The sequence below is a fragment of the Struthio camelus genome, chromosome 7, assembly GCF_040807025.1.
Source record: "Struthio camelus isolate bStrCam1 chromosome 7, bStrCam1.hap1, whole genome shotgun sequence".
NCBI classification, from domain to species: domain Eukaryota; kingdom Metazoa; phylum Chordata; class Aves; order Struthioniformes; family Struthionidae; genus Struthio; species Struthio camelus.
Genome location: NC_090948.1, coordinates 32,976,745 through 32,995,367, shown reverse-complemented (window position 1 = coordinate 32,995,367; position 18,623 = coordinate 32,976,745). Strand labels below are relative to the sequence as shown.

Sequence of the window (18,623 nt, the reverse complement as noted above, 5' to 3'; positions counted from 1 at the left end):
AGAGGCACCAAAACACCTCTAGGTTGGAATTAATCTTCCATTGCGTTGCTATCTGGGGCTCAGTCCTGGCCGGTAAAGTGTGTGTGATTCAATAGAATTAGTAGATGCAAAGATCTGCTAGAGGTCTACTACAGATCTGCTGGTGATCATGGAATAACTTAGCTTGGAAGGGACCTCAGGAAGTCATCTTTCTGGCCAAACTACCTCTCAGTGCAGGGCCACCTTCAAAGTTAAGATCTTATTTCAAGCACAGAACAGATCTATTAGTGATCTATCACAATCGACTAGCACCCCCCACCACTTCAGAAGAGTGGGATGAGGGATGCGGATGCCTTCTCTATTTAATTCGCTGCCTAAGCACCCCAATTTCCCTCCACCCCTGCCCGTGTGCTGGCTTCACGAAAGAGTTGGATTCTCTCACAGATAGCCCTTGCTTCTAAGAAGGCATTTGAAAACAGTAAGTGTCGGACAACATAGCTGGATGCATTCCCCAGGCCCAGCACCGTGAATCTAGAATCAAATTAAACAGAGCTTTACAAGAGAAAATAATGCGTTTGGCAAGCAAGAGACCTAGAGCAGTCCACTTTACCTCCTGCTTGCCTGTTTCTCTGCTCACCACACTCACAGCTCGCAACCAGCCATGCTTGCCCCTAGACCCTGCTCGTGAATGTCCCTATTTTCCTCCTGTATCCCATGGTTGCAGCGTGGGCAATCAGCAGCATGTGCCATGGCTGACTGGTTAACAGCATGAGCATGCTGATGACAAGCTAGCCAGCTCACAAGAACTAATTGCTGCTGAGCCTGTAACAAGTTTTTTTTGCCCTGGGCTCTCTGTGCTTGGTCCCTCTGCTCTAACCAGCTGCCTAACTCCATAGACTTAAGGAATTTCATTAAGTTTAAGGTCTTTGACCTGCCAGCATGTGTGATTGAAGTTTGCTAACAGGATCAAAAGTCAGTAGAGGGAGTAGGCAGGCAGATGGACAGACAGCATAATTATAGTTTTGTTTCTTTAGAAAAATCAATCAAAATTATGGCAGCTGAAGAACAGGGCTGAGCTGTTCTGAATGGGCAGAAATTGCCTCAGATGAAAAGATGCGTTTAAAGTCCTTCTTTTTTCCTTCTGTTTATTCTCCAGAAGTGGCACAAAAGCTTATTAGCCTCATTCTATGTGGTGAGTGCATTGATTACAGAAGGACAGAGCTGAGGAAGGGAATTCTGAACAAGGAATTTTGGACTGCGTTGAAAATAGAACTGACATCCCCATGGCATGGTACGGGTCCCTCCTAACGAGGGAAACAAAGCAATCTGAAAGAGAAGGTAGGATTTTAAGAAGAGCGCAAGCATGTTTTTCCTCTTAGGAGGAGAATCATCTTAACCACTATAGATGCCTGAAGCAAGGGGTGCATAATCTTGTTTGGTGTCTTAACGAATAGACACCCATTGGTAAAGGGGCTGTTTGTTCATCAGCCCAGATGGAGCAGGGAAGCTGCAAAAAGGAGCATGCATCAGGGCAGCGTTTACTTGTTTTTCCCGTAGAGGGAAACTGACTTGATAATCAAAGGAAATATTTTGCTATCACACAAGATTTATAAGGCTGTTAGCAATGACATTTTTGCAACATAGATCAATGTCATGTCTGAAGAGAGGCCGAGACAGGCTAACGAAATAAACTGTGAGTCAACACATAGGAAAAAACTGTGCTAAATTAAATTTTAAGGCTCCACATTTAAGATAGCAATGCTACTAGTAAGCCTAACAAGGGGAAATAAAATCATTAAATTGCTTTTTGTTTTATGAAGTAGATTTTTTGGGTTTTTTTAGGGGCTATTACATTTCAGTCTGTTACACATATGATTTAGTCAGACCATGCAAGTCTTACCCATAGTTTAAAGGCACATCAATTAAATTCATTTTACCATAGTGATTTAATTTTTTTTCCCATGAGCTACACCAGAGACTGAATTTTGTAACATTTTCTTGGTCTGAAATGTCTTGGAGGGTTTTTTTTTTTAAGAAATGAACATAGGAAAAAATAAAAGATAGTGTATAGAAACTCCATTGATTGTGACCCAGTAAACGCACAGTACATGGTCTTCACTGGGAGATTGCCCTGAGATAGCTCAGGTGAGACAGTTTCCCTGAGGTAAGATTTGCCTCTGCTTTAAAGATGAAATTCAGTCTCAGCTTCCAAGATGCATTTCCCAGCATGATGCTTGAAACACAAAACTCTTCCCTCCCTACTGCTTTTGTTTCACAGACTTAGGAACAAATCCTGCCTAAACCTAACACTTCTCCTCTCCAGTGCTCTGAGTGTATCTTGGAAATAGCCACTGGAAGTGAATAATTTCTTGACTATGGTCAGTGTTTCAACAGTAATCAGCAATGATTATATGTAACAGTTTTTAGTGGGTTTTTTAGGCAATAGTCTGAGGCAGAACCATGGGCAGCAAATTCTCTTAATATAGGTGGTTATTAAGATTTGTTAATTTCATGAGTAGTTTGAGTAAGCTGTTAGTAGCTTAAGTCTGTACTTTGTCTTGAGGCAGTGGGATGCGGAGTCTGAATTGTCTCATTTTTAATCAACAGAAAATGAGTTGTATTTGACACCAAAATTATTTTTTCACTGGGGGGAATCCCTTCCTTTTTTTTAGATACTGCATTCAGGCCTTTAAAAGGGAGTTTCTGCAATCCTTCCCTCATTGTTAATGATCTCTATTTTATGGCACCCTGGATCAGCTTTCTGGAATACCTGTCTGTCTGAGGAGCTATATTCTCAGCTACTGGCCACAGACTTAATGATTAACTGTGACTGCAGCTTATCTGTAACATTATAGATCCATTATATGGATCTAATTGCCTGTAAACTTTGGGAATTTAGATTTTGCAGTTTGAGTTCTATCCCTCATACTTGTTACATGGCAGCTAAGCGGATTGCTTTTTAAGCCTTGCTTGCTTCTTCTCCTGTTAAGGCACTCTGTCCACTTGCCGCTTCATCTTAGAATGCTGTTTCCCCATTTCTTGTCCCTATGCGTGGCTAACATTTAATGATGATCACAAAGAGCACAGAATAAAGGGATATTTCATCTTGCTTGTATTCTGCTTTGCAAAACTTTCGATATTTATTAAAAAAAACCTTTGTCATATTTTGACTGCAAGCGCTTTAAGGCAGAGGCCATTTTTGAATTGTTAATTTGTACAGCACCAAGCTTAGTGGAATCTTGATTCGTGGCTAGGACGCCTAGTTAATGACAGCGATACAAGTCATAAATGTTTCATAGATGCACATTCCCTGTGAATACGTTGTATACAGTGTCATGTTCCATGACAGTTCTAGATGAGAGAGGTAATGCCCAAGAGCGATGGTCTTGCCACTGATGTCTTAGGCAGAATTTTGTCATTTTGCCTTCAGGGAAGTATTTTTCTTAATTGGGACTAGTTGGATGGGGCTATTTAAAGAGTGGTTGGGCCATTAGAAATTTTCTTAAATGTGTCACAGTGGATGCTTTGCTATTTAGGGACGCCTACATTTTATGCTCAAATACTTACAGTCTGTATCTTCACACTTTTATTGGAAAAACTAACTAGTCCTTATCCAGACAAAGCAATGTTTTACTTACCAGAATAGTGTAATTAGTCTGAGCTGCAATTGCATCCTTAAATCGCTGCATCTTCTCAGAATCCTGTTGGGAAGTAAAAGTGTATCTATTATTGAAATATCTTTCAAAGAAATATCATCTTCCATCAATTAACCAGCAACCAAATAGGAAGGACTCTCAAATGCCCTTTTCTCTTTGCTCAGGTGTAAGTACTCTGAATAAATACATCAGTGAAAAGCCATAGGGATTCAGTGCCATGATCAGCTGTAACACTTGGTTGTGTGAGGGTTGAACAGGCTCGTTGGTTGTGTTCTGTTTGAAGTCAAGGAAAGATTTGCCGTTCCTTTCCATGGATCTGGGGGGTGTAGATTATTATTAATTAGATCACTCCATTTGAAGTAGGGAAAATAATTGCCAAGTGTAATTCAGCCTTTCAAAACAAGCAGTATATCTTCTCCAGGATGGTTTATCTGGACAATGACAGTGGTATTAATGAAACCCTTTACTGATGTTTTAATAGCTAGTCAAGAAATTACTCCCCTGTGTGAAAGGGCATCTAGAATTTTCCATGACTGCTCTACCCTTCAGAGATGCCTCACATTTCAGACAAGCTAGCAAATTTTCAGTCAAATATCAGTCTTTTATAGCAAAGGAATGATCCTAGGAAGTGCTGCCTTGCTGTACATCAAGTCAGATGCTTCAACTTTGGGAGACCCTGAAACAGCCAAGAATGACTAGGTCTCCAGATGAACAGGGAACTTTCAGCTCCAGTGGACGATGAATGATCTTTTGAGCAAAGAATTCCTTTTAGAAGCAACTCAAGGCCACCATCAGGGACCCTCAAAGTATAGTGTCTGATATTTTTTCACAAGGCTAGAGCCAGGCCTTAGTTCCTTTATACAGATTAAATTATCAAATGCAGTCTTTAAATCTGATTAATTTACAGCTCTTCTGCAGTGTCAGATGCTGCTTCTTTTACAGCAGGTGTCGAATGCATGAGATATTTGTCCTGCTAGAGAATCAATCTGACTCGATCAATCTTCAGAGACTGTTCAAGCTGTCTCTTGAAAATCACTCTTATTGGCATCAGATAGAACTTGTTTTTTAAATTTGGTTTGGATTAATGGCTATTAACGAACAATATTTTGGGGACTCCAAGGCTACTCAAATCAAATGATGCATCTCTTTGTCCAAAAAAACATCCATAGGCAATCGGTGGTTCTAAAGAGATCACCTTGGAAAAGAGTTCTGTTAAATGAATTCTATTTCTAATTGATTCCATGATCACAAATGCATATATAATTTTGGATTGAAAACCATTCAGATCCAAACAAACATTTTGCTACTTTAAAAGTTTGTTTCAAAGACAGTCATGGATCTGTTTAGACGCCCTTTGCATCTATCTCTCAGTGGACTAGAAGCCAGGATCTGCTTGCAGTCTTTTCAAAGTGAATAAAAACATTATTCTTCCCACTTGGTATTGCCAAGGCATGTGATATTAAGATTTGAGGGGGAACCTGAGCGCTCTCTAGACATGCGTGGCATTCTGCCTGTTCGTGTGAAGCAATACAGTTCAATATGCTGTTAAGATGGGCACAATCTCATATCTGAGTTGTAAAGAAATGAGAAATATTGAAGCTTTGGGAGAGCTAGAGAAGTCGGGAAGTGCTGGACCAGGGAAGGTGGGAAGAGACTGTTGGAGGGAGCAAGAGGAAACGTGGCCAGAGAGTGTGTCAGGAGCAGGCAGGCTCCTGCTAGGACTGCCCCAAGACTGTGGGAATGTGTGTTGGGAATGTGTGTTGGGACTAGGGGTATGCCAGGTGCCCAAGTCAGGAGGGGAGGGTTTGCATGGCTTCTAATAAAACACCATTAAAAGCCATGCCCTGGGCAGCTGGATAGAGCATCGTGATAGCATTTAACAAAGGCCTCTTCTTGTCTAAGGTACAGTAGTCACTAGTGTGTATAATAGTGTGGTCATAATCTGCCCTCAGTTACTCACACCAGGTAGGAAATTACCGCAGCTTTCCTTTGAGCTATCGTTTTTAACATGGAACTCATTTAAATCTTGTTCATCATGAAGTAAGTCCTGGACTTGATAACCTTAAGGGGATTGATGGACAAACATAGACTACTTCTTCTCTGGACAAATTTTTCCTCATCCTCTGGGATTTTAGAGCCCATTTTACAATGTTTCATTAATTTGCACTTAGTTTACAGCCCAGCAGTACTTCCGGCAGTGCTAGGCTAGATGCTAAGGAACAGCTATGTGGGCTGCTGACAGTAGAGTGGGCTTTTTGTGTGAAATAATCTATATGGTGGCAGTGTGTTGCAGACAACATCCGCCAGGAAATTGCCCATACGGCAGCAAAGGGCAGTGTGTGGAAGTGGCACACAGAGACATGTTAAGGGAAATGCTCTGGAGATGGCAGGAGGGACAATGGCACAGATCTGTTTGTGCAGATACTGTCTCAGCTGTGTCATCTGTACCTCTTTCCATCACCATCCATTATGCAGAGTACTCATGCTTCTGGCAAACAGATGATGGTGTCTCAAATAAAGGCAACAAAATTTTTCATTTTTGCAAGATGGCTATCAGGACAGTTTGGAGAGCTGTTTTATTAGCTAGGTGATATCTTTTCATCGTTAAAGTTCAGCTCCCTTGGGGATCCCAGAAAAATAATTATATTTGGCAGAAGCATACCTATAAAACCAAAAAGATCAGTCAGAACGTTTCCACCCAAATCAAAGCATGTGAATTAGATCGCTTCACACATTGCAGTCTGCAGCACAGCTATCTATTGTAGGGACCTGCCAGGCGAGTCTCCTGGTGTGGCAGTATAATGATCCCTGAACTTTCTATGTTCAGCCTAGATCTCTCCAGGGAGCAGAATTTGGCTCTGATGATAGATCATACAGAAGATGATACCAGGTCTAAACCCAGATGTTTTATTTCTTATAATGCCGTGTTTAGGCACCTGTGAATCTTTTGGGTGCTTAAGTAAAAATAAAAATATATAAATATTTAGCTTAATGGCTGGTTTGCGTGAAGAGCAAAATCCTGTAATGCCTGTTATCTGCCCTATGTCATTGTGCTCTTGGTTAATAGTTAACAGCTGAGAGACTGGGGGACTGTGAATGTATTTATTTGCTTAAGGTTTTACCAGAGAAGGTAGAAGGAGCCAAACCAACGTACCGATAGAGCTGACTTATCATCAATCATTGCTTTTACAAAAGCAAATGCTTCTGAGGTAGCAGACCTAATGTTGTCGACTCTGCCCTCATCAAATCGGCGTATGGAAGCACTTTCATAGGTAGGGACAAGTCTCCTGTGGCATCTGAGAGAATGAAATAAGAAAAACAAAGAGTAGTTATTTTTAAGGAATCATAAAGACTAAAAGAAATACAGGCTCAGTATGTTTCATTGTTACAGCCCTGATTTTATTTTTTGCATAGTATTCATCTTAATGTTAACAGAATTCTATAAGAAACTTAAAAAAGATGGATGCTCACTCCTTTCTAATATGAGGAGCTGCATACGGTTGTATACATTTCAGTTATGCAGCGTCAGTAAAAAAAATGACTTGCTGTGTGAAAACAAGGCTAGTAAAACTGGAATTTACTGAAAGATCTCAAGGAATGTTTTATTTGTACTGCATCATAAAATAATTGTGTAATTAATCATTTGAATGAAGGAGTGAAATAAGTTTTATTTAAAACGAGAAAAAATGCACCTGGTGTGTATGTGAATGAAAAACAGAAAGTTAAAAGGGGAAAAGGGTGCCATTTGAGACTGTGAGGTAGACAGAAAATCCACATTGCAAATAGAGCATGTAGACTATTGTTTTAATCTGCATCCAGGTATGTATAGCTACCACCCCTGTTTCAGGTAACCATTACCTACTTAGGTTTGCCTTAGCTACTTCCAGTTGAATCAGGAATCTTAGTTATAAAATAACTGTCCCCTAAGCTTTTTGTTACGTAAATAGGATTTGTATTATGGCTGAGATCCAGATGAAAATCTTGGACCAAGTAATTGTTTGCCTTTGGTTAATGGAGTACGCAAAATGTGTTAGGCATCTGTTGGTTTTGGCTAGATAAAGACCACTTCAGGGTTTAATTTGACATGATAAAGATTAAGAATTATTGGTGTAATAGGCTGTTCTGCAGCTGATCTCTATCCTGGAGCATTAGCTGTTCTGCAATGTAAAAAGGAGCTTTTAACTTTGATAATGCCATGGAAGTCAGAGGGTATTATCGAATCTTGGGGTGCCTGTAAAGAAGGGGAGCAGCAGTAGTTATTATCCTGTATAGGAACTCTGATCTGATATTTTGCTGTAGTATCTTTTCCTGTGGATGTTGTTCCCTGCAGCACAGGGCATGCTTGTGTGGGGAGCTCCAGCTTATTGCCACAGGGCCCCCAAGCTACACTCCCACTGGCAAGGAGCATTTCTGCCCCACGTACTCAGACCTCATTTCCCCCCCCCCCCCCCCCCTTGCTGCTTTGGCTGCCATGGATGGCAAGATTGTCTGCCAGTCTCTGCCATGCCCTCTCACCGTCTTCTCTCTGCCAGGCACAGTGACAGCAGCGGGGAGGACCTGGCAGGGAATGGTGCCTGTCGGAGTGGGGGATGGGACAGGACAGCAAAAGAAGGGAATGGGGGTGAGTGACAGGAGTACTCTGTCTTAGACCCAGGGGCAACTTCCATCTTAGCTGCCTTGCAGTCTTTAGGTAAGATAACTCATTTCCATGCAGAAGGTATTTGTCAGGGGCTGAGGAAAATCTCAACTGTTCATATAAGCAACTAATTGAGAACCTCCTCTTGTGCTACCTTGTTCCTGTGATTTGAGTTAACCTTACCTGTAAAATGCTAGCTGAAGTGCTACTTGAATGTAGGCATCTGGGCTAGTCTTTTGTTTCTTGATAAATTCTTTTCCATAGTTCTCAAACTTGTAGGTGATGAAGTCCAGATTGTTTACTAACCTGGAAGTAGCAGGTAGAGGCAGTTACTTTGGGGGGGGGGGGGGGGGCATACAAGATTCTCCTGTTACATTTTGGTTTGCAAATGAAACTCAGAGAACATTTCATGCCTATACGCACTCTGAAGTGAGTGGGCTCCTATTTTGTCAATGGTCCCAACGTTTGGTAACTTATTCCCACTACCTTTTATTCATGCAGGTTTTAGACTGGGCTTGTAATCTGCAGCCCTGACATGAGCTGTGGCACTCAGGTCATTCAATTCCTTTTGGTAAAACACCTTCTTCTCTCTGATGTTTCCTCTTCTGAGGTCTAAGACATGGCCTCCTTTTTTCTGGGCAAATTTCTGAGAGATTTACAAGTATAAGAAATAGGTGGATTAAAAATCTGTTGAAGGCTATAAGCTCCTTTCAGTGTTTCTATTTAAAAGAATACTATCTTTATTTAAAAACAGCGAAGAATTACTCTATATCCTGAATGTTCTTATACTCCCATATATGCTTTTAGTCTCTTTGAGGCCTCATTTGATGTGATCACACTGGACAGACTTTAGAGTTAATCCTATGTATGCTGTTAATTCTTCACAGAGAGTTATAGCAAAGGTCTGAATATTGAGATGAAATAATTTGGAAGAAAATCTCTCATTGTCACGACCGCCACCTCCAGAATCATGCAAATCTATTTCAGTGTGGAAACCCAGTCAGAAGAACTAACCTTTGTAGCAGCAACATGGATGCAAACAAGTTAAATACCTGAATTCAAATTGTTTATTCAAACCAGTTGTATTCTACTTGTCCTACATATATATGTTCCCATCGGCATGTCTTCTGCTTTAATCACGTCAAACCATGTACCCATGAAAACAGAGGACAGGCAGCGTTTGCATCCTGTGCAAATAGGGAAGGTCTTATCGACTATTTTTCCAGTGAACTTTAACTTTCCTGATATTTGCATGGAAGGAACTCATTGCTAGTGCACTTCCAGAATACTGTGTATTATTAACTCTGTAAGGGCCACATCCTGCAAAGAGATGCTAGGTAACTCCAGCTTTGGGAAGAGGAGGAAGAGTGGGAGGGCAAGGAGAGCCTTATGGGAGGAAACACCTTCCTAAACACACTGTGCTTGGTGGCCCTGGGTGGTTCCCAGTTTGCACTCATCCTTCAGAAAAATGAGGAATCCATGCTACCTTTGGAGTTTTTCTGCTGATGATGCCAAGTGTGCCTGAATTTCCGGGCAACATTTCCATCTTAGTCTCCGTGGAGCAGGAAGCTCACTCACTGAATCGGCTCGGACTAATTTCTTGGAGCTTTCTTTCCTATTAGTATGTGAGGAAAAAATGCATTAAGGTCACAGTAATAATCTATTTGTTAAATAGTGCTTTCTTAACAGTTTGTTGGTCAGTGACTAATTTCTAATGACTGAACATGGCTTAGTGTGGCCCTGTGCCACTGGGGGAGTTTGGCACTGGTGGAGGATTCCCAGGGCTCAGAGTGGGCACAGTAGCCATAATGAAAGTGGACTCACATGTGCTTCAGCAAGTGTTCGGTGCACTGCACCAGGACGATGCCATCGAAAGGGGAGTGCTCACACACTGTACCGCAGACTCCATCTCTTCCTACCACAAACTAAGTGAAGAAAGAACAAGCACAAGATATCGTAGTGAAAGTATCACATTCTGGATGAGTTATCTATGGCAGCAACCTGACAAGAGATGTTATTCTCCTTTGGTTTTCTTATTGCTCATGTCAGGGGCTTCCTTGACGCATAGATCCAGATGTGTAGATACAAATGACAGTGGGAGACAGAGTGTTGGATCCTTTTCATGCAGCTATTTTGGGCCCACTCCTGGGAGGATGTGAACTTTGCCAATTCCCAATTCCCAATCTGGAAATTGGATTTACCATCTGCCATTATGGTAGAGAAGATTCCTCTCAGTAGAAAGGCAGGAAGGGCGTCTCCTTCAATATTTGGGAGGGAATGGAAGACTTTTATATCTGGCAAGTCCCTTAGGATCACATTTTATTGCAAGTATCATATCAAATGATTGGGCTGATCCTTATTTAATAGCTTTCTCATTGCTTGTTTTACTATCCTGCTTCCTCTTTTCCTTTTTGTGGTGGTTTCTTCATTTCCCCCTTACTTGCTTTCTTCCTGATTTCACTGCATACACACTGGTATATAACTGGTTGCACTTAACTCACTGTAGTTCAGTGATATACCGCATGCCATGCAGTTGGTTATTTTTGCATCTCAAACACCAGCAGATACCTCAGACCAAACTTCAACTTATCTCACGTGTTTCTTTTACTATCTCTGTCTTTTTTTTTTTTTTTGGTTTTTTTTAAACATGTCTTTGGCTGGACTTCTCCCACTCTAATCACTGTGCATTTGTATCGCCCTGCACATCCTGCCTCCCTGGATTCCGGTAGTTCTCATGAGGTTTTCAGAGAGGACAGGCTGTATGTGATGCAAAAGGTTTGACCTGGACATTTTTCATTCTGATGCCTCATTGCAAAGTTGGAGAGGAATACGGAGGGGAAAAAACAAGTCTTACTGTGGGAATACAAGTTTTACTGTGGGAAATTTCTATATAGTCTGCATTTGCATGGAGGAAAATAGGATCTTTATTATCTCTAGTAATTTCTCTTTGCCTCTGATTTTCTTTCTAGCCTGAATATATCTGGGCAGATGAAGCCCTCACAAACATTATGCATATTTATTTGCTTTCTGCTACAGCTTGATAGTGAATAAAAAGAAAATGTTGTTTATTCCCATCTGTTTGAAACCTCTCTACTAGTGGCCCTGCAAATAACAGAGGATTCTAATTAAAGGCAAGTGCTTCTTAAAGACAAATGGTTTGTTCTTTAAAAACATAACATTGAAGTCTGCTAATAACGCCATTTACAGTGGCAGAAATCAGGAATGACTGCTGAAATAGATTTACACTGGGGTAGCTGGTGCAAATGAAATTAGTTTAGCAGTCTCTTGTCATGTTGATGCTTTTAGATATAGCAAGAGCAAAAAGCATTGCACGGGCAGTGTATCGGTCAGGGTTTTTTTTAATTTTTCATGAGGTGTCACCAGTGTTGACAGTTGGAGATTAATATATTGTTTCACCCTGGGTCTATTGCAAAATGTGAAAATAACAGTGTGACACTTTCAAATATGACAATCAAAATCTGATTGGGAAAGAGGCTTGAGAAATCAACACTTCTGGGAAACCCTCAACAAGAATGTCATTAAATGAATAAACAGTCTGTTAAGTGAGAACCTGATACTAGCTTAAGCACATGCTAAATTGTAAACAATAATATTTCTAGGACCCCAGGAAACTGTATGAGGAGAGAAAACAGAGAAAGCTATTCTGCTTTTCCTCTTTGTTCTAGGTTGCTAGTCCAGCTTTTATCTTTCTTTTAATTGAACAGAATTAAATGCCTGCTTTTCTAATCAGATGTCTACCTATCTGTCTGTCTGTCCGTCTATATGTCTACCTCCTCATGAGCAAAGGTCAGCTTCCTGGAAGGTGGAAGTGTACCTGTGTTGGAAAAGGCCCCCCGCTGCTAGCGAGGCAGTAGGTCTGCTTCCCCTGCCTACTTCTGGCTGGCAGGGAACAAACAACTTTGCTCTCAACACCAACTCATCCTTGGCTAATGCTCATAACGCCTTCCTCTCTTTCTCTCACTTGATTTCAGTTGCTCTTGGGGCAGGGGCCACTGCAAGTCCTTTGTCACGTGCAAGTAATATAGCAATGTAAGGTTTTTACCTGCATAGGTTTGTCATACCAACGATTCGCCCCATTTTTGTGGTATCCTCCCCCATGTAGCAGTTGCAATGCCATGTTTGTATCATTGAGTTCCACTCCACTTGGACTGTCCAGGCACACCAGGCATATGCACCGTTCAATCATATCAAGAGAGTCGCGGTTAGTAGAATCTGGGAATAAAACAGTGAAATGTTCACATCCCGTTATCTGTGCTGCAGCACTGCCCAGGGAACCCTGCTGTCTTGGATGGCCTTTAATATCTGACCTTGACCCTGCAATGAGCTGCAGTCCCTGCAGAGCTCTGTCAAGAGCAGAAAGCCTGGGTGCAAGGAAATGTTACACCAAGGAATTTGTGTGTTAACTTCTGCAGTATATCTGTGTCTCTTTTGTGTGATTCAATACTATCCACTTTCTTGTTTTGCCTTTAATTTCCCAAAGAAGTTATGTTACAAAATAGATCCATGTTACTCTTAAAAGAAGTAACACTTAATTTATATATAACAGTTACAGAAAGGACATAGGGAAAAGAGAGTTTCAGAACTCATGTTATTGCTGCACTGCTGTAGTATTCCTCTGTGAAACAGCAGAGCCCATATTGGTTTTGTGCTATCCTTCCAGTAGAACCCTTTTATGGGCAAGGAACTCTGCCCCACCACTGATCATTTCTTGCATTTTAGAGAAATAACCCCTGGACTGGGTGTATTGCCTATTTCTCATGAGGAAGGAAACCTCAGTGGATAAAGTTGTGAGATTTTGTTTTTGAATGTGGATTGTCAAAACTGTGGGTTGCCATGTTCCGCTTCCCTTCTGTCACTAATGCACTTCTGAATAAATGGTTCTTTTTCTGGCTTTCTATCCGTGCTGCTTTTTCCTATCCTGTCTCTCCTGCTTTTACATGTGGACTCCAAAGCCTATTTTTACATTCACCTCAGCACGTTTTCCCTTAGTTGTGATGTAGTTATAAGCTATTTTGTCTCAGTTTCTTTAACTCAGAAATGTTGAGAAGATAAAAGTTTGTTGTGCTTTTGAGGGCCTATTTGAGGCATAGGAAGTATTTCATTGTGAGCATTTAATACAGCTCTTAGTTGAAAGGAGAAAAGTGTAGAATTCCTTTATTTAAAGGCATATAACTTCATTAATTGCTGTTAAATGGTAGTTAAAAAGATCAAAGTAAAAAGAGCTTTCAAACACCAACTTAAAATTCCTTCTGTTCTTAACAGATCAGCATTCATCTGTTGGTTTTACTAGAATTTAGTGAAAATATTTGTATTTGAAAAAGTAATTAACTGAAGACATTTATTCAGATTGATCGAAACTGCTTTCAAGTGTGCTAAGTTCAACAAATCTGTATGGAATTTGGGAGATGATTTTAGCTGCAAGAATAGAAAAAGTATTTCAAATTAAACAATTCAAATTTGCATTTGATATATGGAGTCATTTCAAAATGTGCATGTTTTCAGTTTTTGCAGATATGAAGAGCAGCTCCATCCTCTGAAAAAGCAATGTTTTTCATTTTTGTCTGTATTTTTAAACTAAGAAAAAGTGTACCTCCTAGAAATCAGTAAAATAGGTTAATGAGTAGCTAGAAAAATTAGATACTTGTTATCATCCAGAGTAATTCTCCAGATGCTGTGCAGTAAGAAAGAGTGCAAGTACACAAGAAACAAAAAAGAAGGGAAGAGAAGGAAGGGGAAGTGATAGAGCTGGCTAGGAAGGAAGAAGGGAGCTGCAGACTCTTGCAGGTTATGGTGAGGCACTGTCTGTCCTTCCTTGCAGTGTCTCCTGCAAGGAAGTGTTGGCAGCTGGGAAGCCAAAGCGACAAAAGTGCCAGACTGGCTTCTTGTAGGGCTGAGCAGGGACCCGCTGGAGCAAGCGGTGCGTTATTCTCCCTTGACTACAGAAGCAGAGGCTGCATCTTACCAGTCCCCAGGAAAACACCTGGCATTCCTGCCAATTCCCACGAAGACTTGAGCCTGGAGATTGTAATTGATGGCGCATGTAGATAAGATGAGCTTTAGGAGCTGCCTTCTGTACCAGAGTGATCTGTATCTCCCTACAACATGTGAAACACTGTCTCTGGGAATTGTATTCAAAGGCTTTCAGGGGCTTTGCAAGGGAGAAGACATGTCCCAGTCTCCTTGACTATAAAACCCTTCTAGTGTATGCCACTTGCAGGGCTGACAGTATTTGTGGTATTTATTTTGTTGATGCTATGGGTACATCAATACAAAGGCTGAAAAGGTCCTTGAGGATGGAAATGGCCGCACATTCATTGGCTGCTGGTACTCGTGGATGGCCATCTTCAAGGAAAAACTGGTTGGATAGTGATTTACAAACTGCTACAGTTTGCTCAGTGTTCTGCTTTATGTTATCAGATAGATGTATATATATTTCATTGTGGCTGCTGCCCACACATCTTTGACAGATATGAAGCCCTTATTCTGACATATGGCTTCAGGGTAGCTTGAGTCTAGGTATTAAAGTGAATAAAATTAAGCTCTGCTAGAAACAGAAAAGTAGCGGAAAGATGCCCTTACAGAAAAAAACAGACATGTCCAGAGAGCTGATCAAACACTGACAAGATTATCACGTGAAGCAGACAATGAATTGCACAAGAACTCATGAACCATGACTTGGGATGAGAAACAAATATTTCCAGAAGAAGTTGAAACAGAGGGAGATGCACCAGAAAAAGCCTGACGTCCTGCAAGATTTTTTTTTTTCCTCTTCTTTCTTTCCAGTGCATGCAGCTGCATTCAATTGGCAAATCTGTTTTTGGTTAGTTGCTGCTTTTGTAATACCAAAAAATGAAAAGAAAGCCCTGGGACAAATTCAGATATAGTGTGAATGGTGTGGCACCCCTTCTAGCAGTAGAAACTCAGTTCCTATTTAGAACTTCTATTTAGAAGAATGGATTACTTCTGCAGTTAAAATACTTATTGTGCTCATAAATCAGTTTTGCCTGGGATTATTACAATTCATTTGAAATCTCTTCACGTAAAGGACCTATCTTCTACCTATGGATATATGCAAGCCCATATATATATATATCTATATATGTATCTCCCCTTCATAAAATTTGCAGAGCACTGTATAGATCTTCTCCTTCCTCTCTTTTCCCGATCAGTATGGAACAATTGTAGATTGACTCCTTCCACTTCACATTGCTCCACTGGACGCCTTTTTTCTCCCTTGTTATTGTCACAAGAACATTTCACCACAGACTTTTTAAAAAAGGGGTGTTAACATTCATGTATCTATGTGGAACTCCATTATACTAAATAGAGGACCTCTGCTAATCTGAGTGGTCCAGGATGGGATCCCTACTTAGATTATGGAAGACTCACATCACTGTGCTGTAATACTTGATAGTGCAGGATCTGCTTTTTTCAGCTGTACAACAGAGTTGGTTTCCTTCTTCAGTGAAATGAATATTTTGACAAATGCCAAGTAATCTAGAAACATCCATCATAGAGCTGTTTCTGCTAGTTTTTGTCTATTTTTCTTTTTTTTTTTCCTTTAGGATGATTTAGGATTACTAATGTGATTTTTGCTGCAAGTCTCAAGGCATTCACTCCTTTACTTACAGGCATGGCCTAAAAATAAAAGATTAGGTATCTATCTCAGTTTTTATTAAAATGCAGGAATCTGTTTCTCTCCTGTTGTACAAAATAAAGGGGGGAGGAGCGTGAAAATGAGATGGTGTCATCACATATAGGCTTAGAGAGTGAAAAGCAAATAACAAGATTGTTTAAATCTCATATTTTGTTTTGCTTTCTGCACACTGAGATTGAGAGTGACTCATAGAATTAGTATCAAGTTAGAGAACTTTCCAACTCAAAGAAACTGCTAAGAAAGTGGTGTGGTTTAACAGAATGATGGTCTGAAAATATCACTACTCTTTGGCATGGGATCTGCTCTGTTGAGTTCACTGACTGCAAATCTGGTATTGTTTATAACAGCTAGTAATTGTATTGTCCTGTTGGAAGCACACTGCGATAAAAGTAGAAGTTGTTTGTTGTAGGTGGGGAGCATTAAGAATAGATGAAGTGATAGGTGTGTGAAGGAGTATCCTCTGCAAACATGCAAAAGGAAAGTGCTATTTTCTTTTAACCCAGGTGCAATAGATACTGTGAGTGGAAATGAAAAGTCCAATGAGAAATGGATATGAGAACAAAAAAAGAACAAACACAGAATGAAGTGAAAGTGTTCATGATTTAAAGCAAACATGCTTTTCCTGTAGAAGAGTATGATTTTGAACAAACATTCTCTTTTCTTTAATGATAATTTTAAGTCCTTGAATAGATGTTCTTTGAAGCTGGTGATACCTCCATGGAATTCTGTGAATTCCATAGAATACAGTGATGAGGTCTTTAATGATGATTACTTTTCCACCCCCAAAATAAAGTGTTTAGGTGTTCAGTGTTAAATATCTGTTTATTAGAATACGAGCACATTTCTACTGAGACAAGCCCCTTCGTCACTAAGCATTTCAGAGAAATAGCGTCCAGTGCCAATCCAGGAGAATCTGTGGGAGATGAGATTCTTGAACACAAGTAGATTTTTAGCACTGATGAATTGCATCAAACCTGACAGTTCTTGAATATCTAATTTCCCTGTTCACAGAGTGGATCCCATTGCTTTAAGAGAGGTTAGCTTCAAGGTTCCTCCAAGTCAACTCCTTTACAAAGGCAATATTTCTGAGCAATATTTATTTTAATTTTAACCGTATGAAACTACAATGTACCAAAATTCATCAATGCAGACATTAAATTGTTTAGGAGTATCATCTGCTGCAAACTGCATTGGGTTGGGAGCTTATCATTTTACTGGAATGACCATACTATTTCCTCGGTTAATTTCCTTTGAAGTTACTGCTGTACAAACTGATTCAGTGTGAGGAAAGCGCTATGGGATGTGCGCTGTGTAGTTCTTTAAACATGCTGATTTTAGGAAAGCCAGAGAATCTTATGGTTTATGCCTTGCAGTATCTTTAATCAGTGGAAGGTTTAATACACTCTCACTATTTATAGACTATGCAGCCTTGTTGAAGAGGTAATATTATATTCAGTGTCTACTGTTAAACTATAATAATGGCCAGAACTGGATATGTATGACGTATGTGTAAAGTCATTATAAGCACAGATAAATTTGAATAAGAAAAGGGAAGAACTTCCTTGGAATGCTAAAAATATTTTGAGACTACTGACAGCCCTTGTATATTCCAGGGCATTGGTAAAACAGCAGTATTTTCCATAGTATTGGTGAGTTTGGGATAAAGAGGTGGATTACCATTTTTCAGAGAGGAAAAAATGAATACCTAGGTCACCTAAAATAAAATAATAAAAGGCGGAGTTTACATCACTTAGCTTCAAGGTGAAATATATAGGATCTATAAGGTATGAAGTGATAGAGGAGAAAAATCCTGCCCATTATCGTCACCTGTCTCAAAGTCAAGCATCCCGAGACAGCCAAATGCTACCTGTTGTTAGAATAGAGAGGTAGCTATCCTCAGATAACAATGGGTTTCAGCTTTCTTAGACACTTGCTTATGATTTGGAAGAATCAGTTTCTGTCTTTTTGCATTGACTTCAGAGAGTACACAAGCTTCAATAGATGGTTAACTTTTAGATACCTTAGATGAGTTGAAAAATATCTAATAGTTGCTAAAAGCTAAGAGAATGCATCATTCCCATTGGTACATAATGGATATGAAGAAAGAGACAAATCACAAAACCTGGTGTAATGTAATTTATGTGGTGAAAAACAGAATGGAGTGAGAGCTATTTACATGGCATGACACTTAAACATATACAGCCAAAGGGTCAAACCATATCTGCCGCTTCTCTGGTAAGCTACATCTGAACATTTACAGGTATTGAGTTTCCTCCTGCTAGGAAGATTAAGCGGTGAGGCTGCACTTTCAGTCATATATTTGCTATAAGGCTTACTCCCAGCAAAAAAAGACAAGGATGGTGAGGAGGAAGGGAGGAAGAAGATGAAGAAGAGAAAGCTGGGATTGCTGCTGCTAACCTTTCATAAGGATCGTCCTGGCCTGTGCCCATTCCGTTCTTCCATCTGTTGTCAGTAAGCCAATCGGAGGCAACAGTTCCTCTTCATTCTCTGCCATTTTGGCTATCTTTCGTAACTGAGTAAAAAGGTCTCCCTCACTGAGACGACGGAAATTAATGACAACATCCAAAACAAAAAACTGCAAAGAAACAATAGAAGTCAGAAGAACAGTCACAAACGGGTAGAATGGAGCCCTCACTAGTCCAACATCTTGCCT

At 40.2% G+C, this 18,623-nt stretch overlaps 2 protein-coding genes across 11 annotated transcripts in view; one reads left to right on the top strand and one right to left on the bottom strand.

The window, feature by feature from the left end:
* LRIT1 (leucine rich repeat, Ig-like and transmembrane domains 1) overlaps positions 1-18,623 on the top strand; it is a 136,309-nt gene that overhangs the window by 19,539 nt on the left and 98,147 nt on the right. The window lies entirely within an intron of this gene.
* CHAT (choline O-acetyltransferase) overlaps positions 1-18,623 on the bottom strand; it is a 33,524-nt gene that overhangs the window by 2,658 nt on the left and 12,243 nt on the right. The window contains exons 8-14 of the mRNA XM_068951227.1: positions 18,368-18,545; positions 12,335-12,504; positions 10,096-10,196; positions 9,758-9,886; positions 8,455-8,577; positions 6,790-6,931; positions 3,618-3,680 (exon numbers count right to left, since the gene is read on the bottom strand). Coding sequence (XP_068807328.1) covers positions 3,618-3,680; positions 6,790-6,931; positions 8,455-8,577; positions 9,758-9,886; positions 10,096-10,196; positions 12,335-12,504; positions 18,368-18,545 — 906 coding nt within the window. The remainder of the gene's footprint in view (positions 1-3,617; positions 3,681-6,789; positions 6,932-8,454; positions 8,578-9,757; positions 9,887-10,095; positions 10,197-12,334; positions 12,505-18,367; positions 18,546-18,623) is intronic.